Here is a 15,526-nt window from a genome sequence, read left to right on the forward strand (position 1 = left end):
GAAGAATAAAAGATTAAAAAAAAGGAGAAAAAGAAGAAGAAGAAGAAGAAGGAAGAGGTTAAGGACCAGGGAATAACTATAGTGACGTTTCCACGTGGGAGGACATTATCTGCGACGTGTTGTGCCCGTTCGAGGCATCGGGACATCAGGACACACGGGTGCTCAGCGTGACTTCTTATTATTTGGCACGGCGGTCGTGCACACACAGTGTGCCCCATGACGCGGCTCCAAGTCGTTAGCCACCATTCAAAATCACCTTAAGTCGCCATCAAGTAGCGACTATTTTGTCCCCTCCTCTTCACCACCCCACCACATCTACCACCTTTTCCACCACCTCCTCCTTTGATTCTTCATTTTTGTTTCCTTTTCTTTTTCTTTTTCTTATTCTTTTTTCTTCTCATCTTCCTACGTCCAACTGCTTCTTTCGAGCAGTCAAGGGAATTATAATTTGTACGATCCCTCGGGCCCAACGAGCTGCTGCTGCTGTTGTTGATTCGTCGAACTTACGAAAGATTCTTGGAGAAAAATTCGCGTGCTCGTTAAAGAAAAATGAATCGATGGTGATGGGGTGGTTGGTTTAGAATCAATCGGTATAGTTAAAAGGTGTTTATTTTTCTTTTTTTTTTTTTCTTTTTCATGTGACGATCGATCAGGATAAATGATAGGATAAATCCTACGATTTTATTCTTATATTGATTTATAATTTAATTTAACAATATTATAAAAATATGAGAAAGATATAAATGTATGTATTTAAATAATAATTTTTTGATTAATTTTTTTCTTTTTTCCTTTTTCTTTTTTTTTTTTTTTTTTGAATTGAAAACTTCTTTAGAATAGGGAGTGATCTGAAAAAAATGAAACACGGTCGGTCAGGAAACGAAGCTATGAAACGGCTGCTATACTAAATAATGAGAGAAAAAGAGACAAACATAGGATTTATTAAATATCGAAACTAACTCTGAAATAAATGCATTGACAGTATAACATTGGTTAATTATCTTTGTAAGTTTGGTGTGTTTTACGAAAGGTATATCAACGACAAGATTTTTACGATCAAATGGATGGAGGAAGATCGTGAGCAGCAGGAGTGCCTGTGATTTGTCCGAAAAATTTTAACACTTTATCTCGCTAAAGTAGTCGTCGGTGTGAGAAAGATCGGATTGTGGTGACTACGGATCCAGCAGCATGTTGGGGGAAGGGGAGGGGGGAGGGGTGAGGAGGATTTTGAGTTGGGTTGGAAGGTGGGGAAGAAGATTTTTCCTCCGAAATATTCCATCGTCCGCTCGTAAAGAGTCGGTGAACGACCGACAAACTCGTACTACGTGCCACGTCGTAAACAACTAAAATCTCATCGTCTTCGCGCTTTTACACGCGATATATACGAGTTCTTACGATAGTAATATTATTATACCGTGTGTATTACGATACCGTTATTAAAGTCCCTATGATTATGTTGAAAATAACGCCTAGTAGACCTCAATTTCTATTCTTGACTCTACTACATACATAACGTTCTCTTACTATCTCGTAACACATCTAATCGTTCAATAATAATACCTAGGTGTTAATTTGATTTTATTGATTATTTCAATATTCTTTTTTTTTTCGGTTATAGTTTCACTTCTATTTTATTCCTACCTACTAGTTTCTATTTTTTTTTTTTTTTTTTTTTTTACTATTTCGTAATAAATCTAATCGTTCAATTATAACACGTAGGTGTTAATTTGATTTTATTGATTAATGAAAGATTTTTTTTTTTTTTTTTTTTGGTATAATTTAACATCAATTGGGTTTATTATATTTTTGGTTATATTTAATATAATTATTTGAAGATGTAGTGTTCAAAATGAAATTGGTTAGACGAGTTTTTATTTTTTTATCTTCTTTTCTCCAAATACTTTAAAGTATCGTTATGGTTAGTGAGGATAGTAGTATTTATAGCATTCAAAGGAGCGTAAAGTAATCTTACGCGTGCACAAAATATACCACAAGGAGATCCATTCATCGGCAGAAGTTACGTTGTCTCAAGGTACAAGACTCATCATTATTCGCTGATGAAGAGCATCGAGAATGGTGACGAGCAACGTGGAGTACGTTAAAACAACGCGCCCTTTCAGACATCTTCCATCGTCATTATATGATGAACCCTAAGAGTCATCCACGATGAGAAAAAGATAGAAAAAGGGAGATCGTGTCATTCCGTGTTTCCGCTTGGATAACATTAATAGTATAACATTGAAAACGAATTCGAAGAAGTTAGAAACATTTTTGTTTTGATTTCGTTAAAAAAAAAAAAAAAATACTCCCCACTTAAATCTACATTTTCTCTGGAAAGTTTGAAATACTCGATTGAATTTTAAATAAAAAAAAAATAAATAAAATTCCGGAGAATATTTACCAAAAATATTCAAATAATTTTCATCTAAGTTCTATGTACATAAGAAAATAGTATTTAATCATAGAAATTTCGGTTCGAGCTTTTAGTTTATCTTTGATTATCTATCTTTGTATACTCAAAAGATATCGTACACCTGCATCGAGCAAGCATTCCAACTTATCCTCCCTTTCGTTTTTGGAATATAAGATGAAATTCGATTCGTTTCTTCGTTCGAAATAGTCACGAGAGTATGTGGAAAGATATATGGTTTAATAATCCAGCAGGTAGAATCGATTATTCTTCTTAATTCGACGTGACCGAAATCTCTCGTGGTTTTTTGAAATTTGTCAACTAAAAAAAAAAAAATATTCACACGTGACTCTCCTTAAATTATTAACGCAATCTTCTTTAATTTCATTTCCATCTAAATAAATTTTATTCATTCAAATTAAAAAATTGGGTTAAAATTAAAATGAAAAGAAGAAGAAGAACGAACATAAATCGAACGATTTAGAAACGCATGAATAAATAATCGAATGATTCAAATTTCAAAGAAAATAATAAAATGTTGAAAAAAGAAAAAAATTAAAATCGCATGCTTGGCGATGAATTCGTAATAATTTGAAAATTTATCCTCTCTATCGAAATATATATATATATAAACCTTTTTTTTCTCCATTTGATTCATAGAGATCCTCCACATGCTAGTTATTCACAATGTTAGCTAGAGTTCAGTGAATCCTCTGATCTCAATCCAAACGTTAATTCGAGGTTCGGTAGAGAATGCGAAATTCCCGTACGAGGTGCTCGGCAACCGTTAGGAAAGAGGAGAATTTCATTTGGATAGTGAACAAACGGATACGTGGAATTAGTAATCTCGCTAGCTATCGTTCTTCCAAGCCGAATGACAAACAAAATGGTCTTATTCGGATATATATGCAATTTCGATTCAAATGGGAACTCGCTTTGGCTAGTGTATGTACAATGTATCATCTCTCTCTTCTTCCACTCTCGTAAAACTACTTTGAGCACTGCCACCTGTGTACCACTGAAAATCCGGTTATAAAAAGAGCTCGCTTAGAGCACGAGTGAGTGAGTGAGTGAGTGAGTGAGTGAATGAGTGAGAGAGAAAGAGAAAGAGAAATAAAAATAAAAAAAAAAAGAAAGGAAAGAGATAGCAGTTCACAATGACCAATGCTTTCTACACGAGGACACTAGGACCACCAAGAGCAAAGTTATACCCGTTCCACGAGCAAACGCGTTTCGAATTGAAACCGAGCTCGATGGGGTTTAATTCATCTCGAAATCCCATGATTCATGCGTAGGTCCCATGAGAAAGGCACCGAGCCAGAAAAAGATTTGTCTCCGCGACGGTGGCCAATGTCTGACAAAAAAGCAACCACTCGAGAAATGGGATGCTATGAAGTGGGGAGGGAGGCTTTTCTTTTCATTCGATCGAAGCAATTCGATCATTGCTTTCTTTTCCTTTCTTTTTTTTTTTTCTTGTTTGTGTGTTGCGTGTCTTCTCTTTTTTTAAACTTTAAAAAGGGACACCTAGATGTCTCATTTTTTTTTTCTTTTCGGATTGTGGTAGAAATTAAATTATAGCTTCACCGGTAACGTTATTCTATTTCGAGTTTCTGATAATGGAAATTTACTTCTAGCGGTTAGATTCAAATAGAATTTGTGACAATAGAATTTCGAGGATAAATTACAGGTGACGGCTTCTAGGATTACGTTAGGATATCCTTAACAAACTAGTCTTCTCGTCTCTATAGAAGTCTCCTTATAAGTCACATATATTACAAATGTATTTTCACCGGTAAACCTAATAGAATGATTACTGAAATACTCTTTACTTCTTTTTTATTTTAACAATTGTCATGTTATACATAAATACTTAATATAGTAGCAGTGGAAGTAGTAGTAGTATCGCAATATTGAAGAATTATTTTTGATTAACAGTTAACATGAATCTTCTTCGAAAAAGAAATTGGAAGAAACAGGAACGTCAATTAAACTTTCAAGTATCTTTCTCTCTCTCTCTTTTCATTTCTTCTGTTGATTAACTTCGGTCAAGAATTTTTTTATTTCACAAACGTTGTTTTAGCGTCTTGTTTATGCGTTTCCACCACGCAAGATGAAATCATTGCGATAATGAAGACTTCTGCTCTTCTTCTCAAGTCCAGTTCATGGATTATTCGGAAGTAATCCCTGAGTTTGTGGCATAGGTAGGGGAGGTAGGAGGGGAGGAGAGTAGAATTGAGTCTCCTCTAACTGTTCGACGGTGCTCGTAAAGAGCGCCAATTATTTCCGAACGATCGTAATAACGTCTTTATTTGTGGGACAATTTAGCGTCGCAGCTTGGCAAACTTACAACCCGTTCTCTTCTCCATTATAACTTACCTTTAAAAATAAGTAAGAAAGTTTTGAGCTTTGTGTATTCTTGGGACTACCACTACCGCCGAAAATGAAGGATAATGAAAAAGAAATGAAATCGGAAAAGCAATCCAATTATTTTCGATATATCATCGTTTTCTCCTTGTATCAATGATGATATTGAGAAAAAAAGAAAAAAAAAAGAATCAAAGAATTGTCCTATTTTTTCTTTTGGTTAATTATTTCAAAACATTTATGATCGCCCCTTTTTATTCGTTTCATGTTATAATATATTATATTCACGTATGGCCATTATTTTCTTGAAGACAGAAATTAACCATAAGAAGATTGTATTTTATTAGACGTAAAGATTGTTACGGTAAACTCATTAAAAGCACATTTTATTGAATACGTTCTAGAAGTTGAACGAAACTATTCCTTCTTCTTCTTCTTCTTTTTTCTTCTTCTTTTTCTATTTCAAGTGAAAAAGAAAAAGATAGAGAAGAACATTCTTGAGATTGAATTTCGAGTAAAGTGTAAAGAAGAATTCACGATTTGAATTCTTTTTACAAGTTAGGAAATACGATTGCAAAGACAATGGAGAATTGTTAAAATTCGCAAAAGAAAATGGTTGAATCGGGGTAAGGTATTATCGAGAAATTCAATCTAATAGTCCCATTATATGCAGATAACTTCGACGGGTATATCGAAATTCACTTAAACCGGATATGGTATGACTGTCGTTACTGAAATTAACTGGCGTGTAATCGTTTTCCCCTTCAGCAAACTGTCGAATACTTTGGGACACCTTAAACGGCATACTCGCACCGGAGAGGTGAGAAATCTGCGTGTTTCTGGGACACTCGCATTATTCTTCGTGACTCGGCTTACAGGGCAAGGTGCGAAATCCATATTTGGTGTACGCTACGATATAAATCTCTTGTTAGGTAGAGAAAAGTATTCTCTCTCTTTTTTACTTTCATCATAATTGATATTATTGTTCTTATTCTTATTCGATTTGTTTATTACCAAAAGGTGTGACGATAAATCGAGAATCCTTTCTCGTTTGAAACTAAAACTAAAGAAAAAGATTTCACAAAGAATATAAACTGTATTTTTATCTTATTCACAAGCACATTTTTGTAATATTAAAATTGTACGTAATTTAGTCCAAAGAAGAAAAAAAAACAACTTTAATTTGAAGATGACGTTCTTAAATGTTTCGAATAAAACTTGGAAAATGACAAAATGATGAGTGCAGCAATTTGCAAAAACATCCCTCGTGAATCATTACGAACGTATAGAAATTCAATAAGAGATTGAAGTTTCTTCCTGTTCCAAGCAACAACAACAACAACAGCAGCAGCAGGAGCATCAGCAGCTTTATTGAAATCCGCGAACTCACCGAAAGACGTGCTAATGAGCAAGACGAAGCCGCTGATTACAGAGCAGTGGAAAAGATGACTGGTTCGTAGCGATCGAGGTAGCGAATGGCGAAACACAGCCATTGGCCGGTTTCACAAAACGGGCTAAGTGGTCAAAGAGGACCACCTAGCGGGCACTCGCTAAATCTTTTTCCTTTAACTTTTACCGAAAGCAAAAAAAAGAAAAGGATGAGTATTTTTAGATGGCAGATGTAACTCCCTCTCCTTCTCGCCAATGATGACCCGCAGATGATGACCAAGAAAACGTTTGATATTCTCAAGAAAGTGTCATAATCTTGGAAGCCTTTATTACCTATTCCAACGACGCCAGCTGTTCGAATTTGACCAAAGCCGTAAGAACTTAGTGTATACAAATAGAAGAGAACTCAGAGAATTCTAATGCCCGTGCTCGCTCTCGGTGTCAGAAAGTTTTTAAAGAAAACGAGAAAGAAAAACGATTCCACGAACGTGCTGGAATCATCCACTTAAAATGGCGGCATAATCTTGCAAAGGCGTTGAACGGGAACTAATTTAATGATCTCTCCCTCTCTCTCTCTCTCTCTCTCTCTCTCTCTCTCTCTCTCTCTCTCTCTTGCACAACTTTCCTTTTTTTTTTATTTGCATGGATTTCCGTGAGTCTTTAACGGACTGATGGATTTTGCACCAGGGGAAAGTTTTCTTTCTAAGCTGTTGAAAGTGATAAAAGCCATGGATAAGCATGGTTAAATATTGTGAGAGTATTGGCTTAAAGTATTCGAACTGCGTGACTGAATTTTCTTCTTTCTTCTTTTATTTTCTTTATTTAATTCTAATTGTATAGCTTAAGTTGTTCTTTATTATTGGTTAATATATAAACGATCAATCGTTTAACTATTTTCTAGATTTCAATCCACCACGACATATCCGTTTTGAAAAGAAAGAAAGAAAGAAAGTGAGAGAGATGAGAATAGTCACGATCGAAGTAGAATTTCATTCAGTCAGTGGGCAACCAATACTAAACCCTTTTCGTTCATTCACACGTTCGAGAATGTTGAATGGTTACGAGTCAAAACGTTTTCCGGCGGTAAGGATAAATTTCTTCGTATAACTACTACTACTACTACTACCACTACCAATTGGATTTTCAGCTATCGTCGGGAAGAAAGGGGTTCCTTTTAAAAACCCCTTTTCTACCTTGCGGCAAATCTATATTGTAATTCATTCGGAGTACATTGAAAGAAAATATATCCATAGAAATAAGGGGTAGTGGTTGAACACAATAATGGTTGACGTAGAAATTTTCTTTTCTTGCTAACTTAAGAGAATTTTCCTTGGTTCGGTGCTTTTACCAAAGCACCCGACGACTATCGTTGCCGCTTATCTCGACAAATCCTTCTCCCGTTTTTCTTTTATTTCTTTTTCTATTTCTTCTATTTCTTCTCCTTTAAGAGAAAAATAGTAGCAGGTTTGTTCATTGAGAGAGAGAGAGAGAGAGAGAGAGAGTAACGTGTAGAAGAACGATAGTTGGGAGCAATTTCGTAGCAAGCATTGACTGCGGTAAAGCGACACTTGGCTCGAGTGAATTGGCAGGAAGCCCGCGTCGCTTAACTCCCCCTTTCAATGAGATTATCATCGGTTCTTGGGTCCTCTTCTACAAGACACCGACTTCATTCTCCATTGTCAAGAGCTACTGTACCAACACGAGTTCCTCGACTATTCTACGATGCAAATGGCTTCTACGAAAGTCTCGAGGACGTCTCTCACCGGACTTCTATCTAACTTCTCTCACTTTTAACTTTCAAACAGCTTCTACTACTATGATGATTATGTGATCTTTCGCGATTATATCATTGCAAGTTTTATATTCTAGCTATCGTTATTATTCCCTAACATTTTTTTTTTTTTTTCAATTAATTTAAATAGCATTAGTTTATCTATATTGTATTTCTATATATTGAAATGAGAAAATCTTTTTAAATCATTTTCTTTATTATAATACTATTATTATTATCATTATCATTATTATAATAATAGATATCATACGTGTGATTCTGATTAGAATGAAGAAGAAATAAGTATAGGTAGTAGACGAGATATTTTAAATAGTTCTTATTAGCTAGGACGATACTAAAAGTTTAACGCGTCGGTATGTCTTATATTTTACGCGTTTGTTTAGAGATTATTAACATACTTTCGTAGATTCATTTGCATAGAAGACGGCACGGCACGTAACAGGGTTCTAATAGACGAGGAACACGAAGTAGGCGGCTCTCGGTGTTTACCATGAACTCTCTCGCGATTAGCGCATTTAGCGACTGGTATCAACTGACCGCATAATCATCGTCGTATGAACTGGAATAATGCTTACCGCAATAGAGAGAAAAATCCCTCTCTTTCTCACTCACACATGTTCTATCGACTAAACGAATTAGTGGTGCATGCAACTATCACATTTTACTTTTTCTCTCTATTTTTTTTTCTTCTTTATTTTTTCGTTTGAACGCAGGCGCACACAAGGAGAAAAGACACTTTCCGATGTTCATGGTTGGATAAGGTACGTTGCCCCGTGTACACTTATCGATTTGCACACGGTGTCCCACACTTTGATGTTAAATAGCTCGACCTCGTATAATTAGCTTATTGCTGAAATTAAAATTTAACGCGTGCTTCCTATCTCATTTTATTTTTCTTTCTCATTTAATGTAATTTTTAGCATGTACATTGTTATTTGCAAATAATGAACTAATAAATCTACGATAAAATGATTTCTTTATAAATATAGAATTATTATTCAGTTGATTATATCCATTCAAACCAAATGTAATAATCTAATCGCGTAGATGACGAGTACTTGAAGCGTTATTAGACTTTCAACAATAATCTTTATCTAAATTTGATTCGCGTACGATTATAATCGTTATACGCGCTTCTTGTTTCGTATTTAATCGAGCTTTAAATCTTTGTATATAAGTCCGGTTCACACCGTGGACGTGTTAACGAGCACGTTGTCGCAGATAAAATCGTACAAGGTCTCGCGAGCATTCATGAATTATAATTGCTCTGTAATTAATGGGAAGCACGATATTGACAGGTGGTCCAGAATCACGTCTCCTCCTCCTCATCCTCCTCTTCCACCAACCGTGTCCCGTGTTACGCAGAGTTTCAACAGAAGTCCCTATCTCCCTCCCCAAGGAATACTTCACCACTACAACCAACGACGATTTTTTCGAGACTTAATTAACCCAAGGTGTTGTCCGCGTAATCACCGTTACCTGGCCGATCGATCTTAAAGGATATCCCATTCCTCCCCTTCCCACCTATCCCCTCTTCCATAAACCCAACTATTTAAATGATTTTTCAATAAGATAAAAAGAGAGAACAAAATCAACTTCGACTTCTTCTTCCTTCTTCTTCTTCTTTTTCTCCTTCTTACTGCTCAAGCTGTCTTCGAACGGATATTTTATTTTTTGTTTTGTTATATTTGATTATGAAGGGACATCTTTTTGGTTTAACACTCATTCTCTTATTAATTTTTATAATTTGCGTATTACAAGGTACATCGAATAATAATGCGGCCTTTTAAAACGCACGAAATACAAAAATCATGAGTATTGTAATCTTGCGCTATTTCATAAATTCATTTTAGTCAATCATTTTAATCGGAAAAAGGAGGATATCGGACTTATTTATAAATTCACACTATAGGATTGGGGGATTTGTGTTTCATGTAATCTACGAAGATTAAGAGAAAAAGTTTGAATATTATTTAGAAGAAGTGAAATACGTTTTCTAATTGTAAACTTTGACTCCTGAAATTCTTCTTTTTTTTTTTTTTTTAATTTTTCTTTTTTTTCTTTTTTTTTCTTTTTTACGCTTTCGATCGAATGTTTTTTTTTTTTTTTTTCTTTACTTTTCCTCATCAATGTCCTAAGTGTACAATGACACGTTGATACACATCTACAAATGATTTTTTTTTTCTACTATGCGTATTTCTTAGATTAGACACACAGAAACCTAACTCGGCATAATTGGCCTTTTTTTTTTTTTAAGAGCGAACTGGGGACTGTGGCAATGGAAAAAGATTTTATTTATTAATATCTTAAGTTCTATCTTTTTTTTTTTTTTTTGATTTCTTTCCCTTTTCTTTTTTTTTTTTTTTTGCATTTTCATTTTTTTTCATTTTCTCGTTTCTCTTCTATTTTCTTCACGTTCCATGTTTCCCTTTCTCATTTGGAAAGAAAGTAAAAGCTCGACGCGCTTTACAGTGCGCACCGATGACGAGGGACGACGATTACAGCTAAATATATCGTATAATTGTGTGAATGTGTTAATGTGTTTTGTGAGTGTGTATACTTCACCTAAAAATTCGATTGATATCGGTAAATGATTTGAATAAATTCCCGTTAATATCACAACACTTCAGTAACTTCATCACTTGATCTCATAAATATCGAGATTACCCTTGCGCCTTCTCGAAGCCGACCAACTATTTTTCGTATGATCATTATTTTCTATCGAACGTTTAACATTTGCACGATATTCTTTCTCGTAAGCGTTTAAATACAAGTTCTTTAAGAATATTTGATTATCTAGCTCAGAAGCTTTGATAAATCTCTTAGCACGGCTTTGCTGTTGAGCTTCCAGTTCGTTCAAAGTAAATCCTTGTGAGTTGTTGTTCAATCCGTCATCAGCAACCTTTAAAGTTTCGTCTTCTTCTTTAATCTTAGATCTCGTTTGAAGACTCGACGACGACGAAGACGACGACGACGACGACGACGACGACGATACGTTATTCAATGATAAAAGCTTCCTTTTTTTACGAGTAACATTCGAATCATCCGATGCGTTTCTAATACGTTTACTACGATGCTTCGGTGCACCTTCCTTAATTGGAATCTCATTATTCAATAGTAGATTGTCTTTGGTTGACGTAGTTGACGTTGTAACTACGGTATCGTTAAAATCAATATCCGACGTTGGCGTTATGAACGTCGTTGTTTCCGTTACTGAATTTTCTTCCGTAGTATTTAATTTATTTTCTATGATATGTTTGAAAAATGCGTACATTTCGCCAACGGTAAACGCTGTACCATTCCTAACAGTAAACTTATCGATCTTCATTTTTTTGATTAATTCCTCAGTCGCGTTGCGTGCCTCTAACATTGACAATTTTTCCGACACGTAACTATTAACAAAATCGTAAAAACCTTTGTAATAATTCTTCTTACGTTTCTTCTTATCCTTAGATTTTTTATTCTTATCACCGTGAGACGATTGACCATTTTTCTTTCTCGACTCTTTGCGATTTTGTTTTTCATTCCATCTTATTGATTTATTATAAAATCTCATTATTCTTTCGAATTCTCTTTTCAGTCTTATAAACTCTCTTTGATTTCTTATTTCGAAAACTGATCTACCCCTACCGGATCCGTTCTTTCTCGATTCCGTCAAATCAACGTGAAAGAAATTTTTACTCATGGCATTTAACAACTCGTGCATGCTACCGTTCGTATTGTTACTCGGTTGTCTGGCATCCATGCGTTCTAATTTTTTATAAACCATTCGTAAGAAATCAATGATCTTTTCGTCGCGATTCCAAGTACCGTTTCCATGATTAGAATGTTGTTTTTTCCATTGAACGGATACCGTTGAATTAGTATTATCGTCGTTTTCTTTGGATGATCCATTGAAACCACCTGGACGTTTTTCGTGATCTCGTGCCTTGATCGATTCCAAATGCAACAATTTTTTACCGACCTTTCTGAAAAACTCGATGAATTTTCTGAAAATAATATAATACATATTTTTGATAATTAATATCGATTAAATATCGTTGATTATTAATTATAAAAATAATCTTACTTGTAATTAGCAGCAATGTCTTCCTCGGTAGCATCGGCTATCGATCTTCGACGTCTACTCCACCTCAATCTAGGATGTTGACCAGGAATACATTTGGGTAATTCTTGAGGACTCCATTTTCCACCGATGCAAGTAGCACCGTTAGGTCCTTCATCGAGAACATAACCCTTGTCACAGTCGTACATGATTTGTTTATTATTAACAACCTTTCTAACGTAAGGCCGATAATCGTAAACCCCCATATTGCCGACCAAAAATACTTTTCCATTTTCAATAAAACCAGGAAACGGACAAAATACTTGAACGCAGTGAGGTATGTCACCAGTCCAGTTACCATATTGACATTCCACAGAGAAAGATGCGTTCAAAGGGCCACCACCAACCAATTCAAAACCATCCTTGCATTTAAAAACAGCTTTCATACCATGATCCGTCTTAGGAGCTATGACCATCCCATTTTTGGGTGACTTTGGCATTCGCTTGCACCTGGCTGGCGAACAACTCGGTACTATTGACCAAGTTCCATTGTTGCACACAACCGGTGTACTGTTAGCTGCGAATTCGTAATTTTTAACGCATGATACCAATAATCTCTCGCCGTGTTCTACAACTGAGACATTATTAATATGATCCTTCTCGTGGCTGGCAACAGTTATATGTCCATTTTCAATTTGTGGTACTACGCAAGGAGCCAAACATTGCGGCAAAGGATAACGCCATTTTCCTTCCGCTTGGCAGACGGAAGATGCGTTTCCTTCGAGTTTCATATGATCGTTGCAACGGAAGATTATGCTTGCACCTAATCCAGTACCTGTCAATATTATCGATGTATATTATTATCCGTTAATCGTACGATCATAAAAATATAATCGTCGAATTTTATTTTTATTTAAAGATAGATAGATCGAATGGTCCAGCGAACATTTGTGTTAGCACGGAACACGGTTCAACGATGAAGAAACGCTTTAACCGAGCGTATGGATATAACCTGGCATATATCAGTGTATATAGTGGATATATTCGACTCACCTAATTCGATATTTTCTATCCAACCGTTATAAAGAACCCCCGGCGAACCGCAATTAATCTCTTGACAGGTGGGCGTTTTTCCTGTCCATTTTCTATCTGCTCCACAACGTCTGGTCGCCGCTCCCACAACAGTATAACCGTATTTACACTCGTAAGAAACTATCGAGTTATAAGCATAGGATGTAAAGACAGCTTTTCCATTTTCGGGATTTTCTGGTTTAGGACACTGTACGGATGTTACCTAGAAAAGTTACATTTTTCGTTTTTTTTTTTTACTCTGATAATACTCCACGCGCTACGAACCAATTACTTTAACTCTTATCGTTCCAATATTTTTTTGCCGTTTCTTTTACACGACATTTACATTAATGAAATTACTAAGTTCGAATTCTTACTTGAACGCATTGCGGTGACTCTTTAGGCATCCAAGTACCATCAGCCAAACATATCTTTTCAGCACGACCAATCAATTCGTATTCGTTTGCACAATGATAGGACACGCGACAATCGTACGTGTAACATTCACCTTAAGAAAACATGTATAAATACAAAATGATCTATGTTGGAAACGTAACAGTGAATACGTTAAAAACATTAAATAGATTAATTCAAAGAATTTCTCATTTGTTAGCAAACCAAGTTTGACAGTGAAAACTTATATAAGAATATATTTAATTTCAATGATATTCAACATAAAAAATAATTGATAATTTCAATGAAACATATATGTTTCAAGAACATTGATAGAAAGAAAGAATGTCTTTGATATTTCATTTAAAATAGAAAAGTATGAAAATGTAAAACGTACCAGCGTGCCATCCATTGGCGATGTCCGCCGGCGGACCACAGTTTTGTGGTTCGCAGGTGATATCGGGACCGAACCAACTGGCAATACCATCCATCACAACACATTTAGATTTCCTTGCACCGGCTATAACATATCCATGATTACAATAATATGAGACTATACTGTTTTGATCATAAGTTGTTTGTTCGGACAATGCATCGTTTCTGGCATTTTTAATTTTGGGCGGCTGCGAGCAGAAGGAACTTTGATTCCTCTTACAGGACGGAGTAGAACCAGTCCAGACTCCATCGGCACGGCAAGTCCTTTCGGACAAGCCGACAGTAAAGAAATCTGTATCGCAAGTGTAACGTGCCCGATCACCGAAATATCGTCCGGTTAGTGTCAAAACACCGTTTTCAATATCGGATAACAGTGGACACTCTCTGTCTGGTTTAATGCATGACATACCACACGCACCGTCGCATCTACATTTCTTCTTTTTACTTTTACAATCCTCATCAGTAGAACATTTTCTCAGGCACTTTTGACCCAACATAGTAGCTAGGTCCTGATCTCGCGGGCATTTAGCGGACGGTGAATTTCTTGGATTCTTATAGACACGTCCATCATCATCTATCTCAGATTTCGGATGATAACTTTCGTTATCGTCTTCGTCGTTGTCGTCATCATCGTCATCATCGTCTTCGTCTTCGTCCCAATCGTCGTCGTCGTCGTCCGTCGCCTCGACAGTCGTTGTCTGTTGACGTAACTTAGACTCCGAGGCTAAAAATTGCAGGCACAAGAATAACAACAGAATAATAGCGCTCGTCTTCATACTTGTGGTTTCTTCTTTGTATATTCGTTGATTTAAGAATCAAAGGTGGCCTCTTCTTATTCAAGTACTCGTGTGTATGTCTGTGTACACTCTTATCAACGATCAAAAAACGAACGTAACGAAATGACTCGATCTACAATCCCGTTTTTTGTTGTTGTTGTTTTATATATAAAGATACGTATTCCTCACATGACAATAATATTGTTCCCCTGTTTTTAGATTAGTTTCTCACTCGATGTCGTAACGTAAGTTAGACGACGCAAAGACAACGATGAGTATTCTTCGTTCCATCTACGACGACGTTCCGCGTTAGACGTGTTCGAGTTCAAACAGTCAAACCGATGGGTTTTTCAAGCTCCCGCGCAACTCCCCAAGAAGACGACACCAAGGACGCTAGAGCTGGTTGTTCGTCGATTCTCTCACGAGCCACGACTATTAATCGAGTCTGCTTCTGTTCGCCGTCCGAGAGGATTAGGACGCTTGCCCGGTTTCCTCTCTCGCTTCTTCCCCTTCACCACCACCACCCCCTTATTCCCCCTTTTTTACTTTATTGCGCGAGAACTGCGCTCCTGTGCTGTGCTGTGCCGGGAATTCACGAATATTCGCGCATCTTTCCACGCGCATCCTGCCTGTTCAATACATCTCCCACGCTTCCTGCAACATCCAGCAGATGGCGAGTAAGGAGTATGCAACGTTAGGGGTGGAAAAACACAACCCCCCTACGAACCGACTGATACCTTCTGCTTGGTAGTGGTTGATCTCATCCGAGAAACGACGACTGGACCGACTAACACGAGAATATCAACTCTATCTCCAAATGTCTTAGGTAAACCTACATGAATGCGCAACGT

At 36.3% G+C, this 15,526-nt stretch overlaps 2 protein-coding genes across 2 annotated transcripts in view; one reads left to right on the forward strand and one right to left on the reverse strand.

Annotated features, from left to right (window-relative positions):
- LOC107072954 (uncharacterized) overlaps positions 1-10,409 on the forward strand; it is a 17,338-nt gene extending 6,929 nt beyond the window's left edge. Inside the window, exon 6 of the mRNA XM_015333295.2 lies at positions 1-10,409. This exon is cut by the window's left edge and continues 3,746 nt beyond it. The gene's annotated coding sequence lies outside the window, so the exon portion shown is untranslated.
- Hasp (Hig-anchoring scaffold protein) lies at positions 10,050-15,166 on the reverse strand. The gene is made up of 5 exons (XM_015333296.2): positions 13,862-15,166; positions 13,449-13,579; positions 13,054-13,294; positions 12,025-12,835; positions 10,050-11,944 (listed from the first exon to the last, which is right to left on the reverse strand). The coding sequence occupies exons 1-5, from the start codon at positions 14,673-14,675 to the stop codon at positions 10,594-10,596; spliced, it is 3,348 nt and encodes a 1,115-aa protein (XP_015188782.2). The 5' UTR covers positions 14,676-15,166; the 3' UTR covers positions 10,050-10,593.
- Positions 15,167-15,526: the final 360 nt, after the last annotated feature.

The sequence above is a fragment of the Polistes dominula genome, unplaced genomic scaffold (genome assembly GCF_049000335.1).
Source record: "Polistes dominula isolate Pdom_NZ unplaced genomic scaffold, Pdom_raw_medaka contig_18, whole genome shotgun sequence".
NCBI lineage: Eukaryota > Metazoa > Arthropoda > Insecta > Hymenoptera > Vespidae > Polistes > Polistes dominula.

Excerpts from the sequence above, each read along its gene's own strand:
- Hasp (XM_015333296.2), bottom strand. The coding sequence starts at position 14,675 with ATGAAGACGAGCGCTATTATTCTGTTGTTATTCTTGTGCCTGCAATTT. Across the intron at positions 13,295-13,448 it reads AGTCACCGCAATGCGTTCAA|GTAACATCCGTACAGTGTCC; the intron begins GTAAGAATTCGA and ends TAACTTTTCTAG. Across the intron at positions 12,836-13,053 it reads GATAGAAAATATCGAATTAG|GTACTGGATTAGGTGCAAGC; the intron begins GTGAGTCGAATA and ends TAATATTGACAG.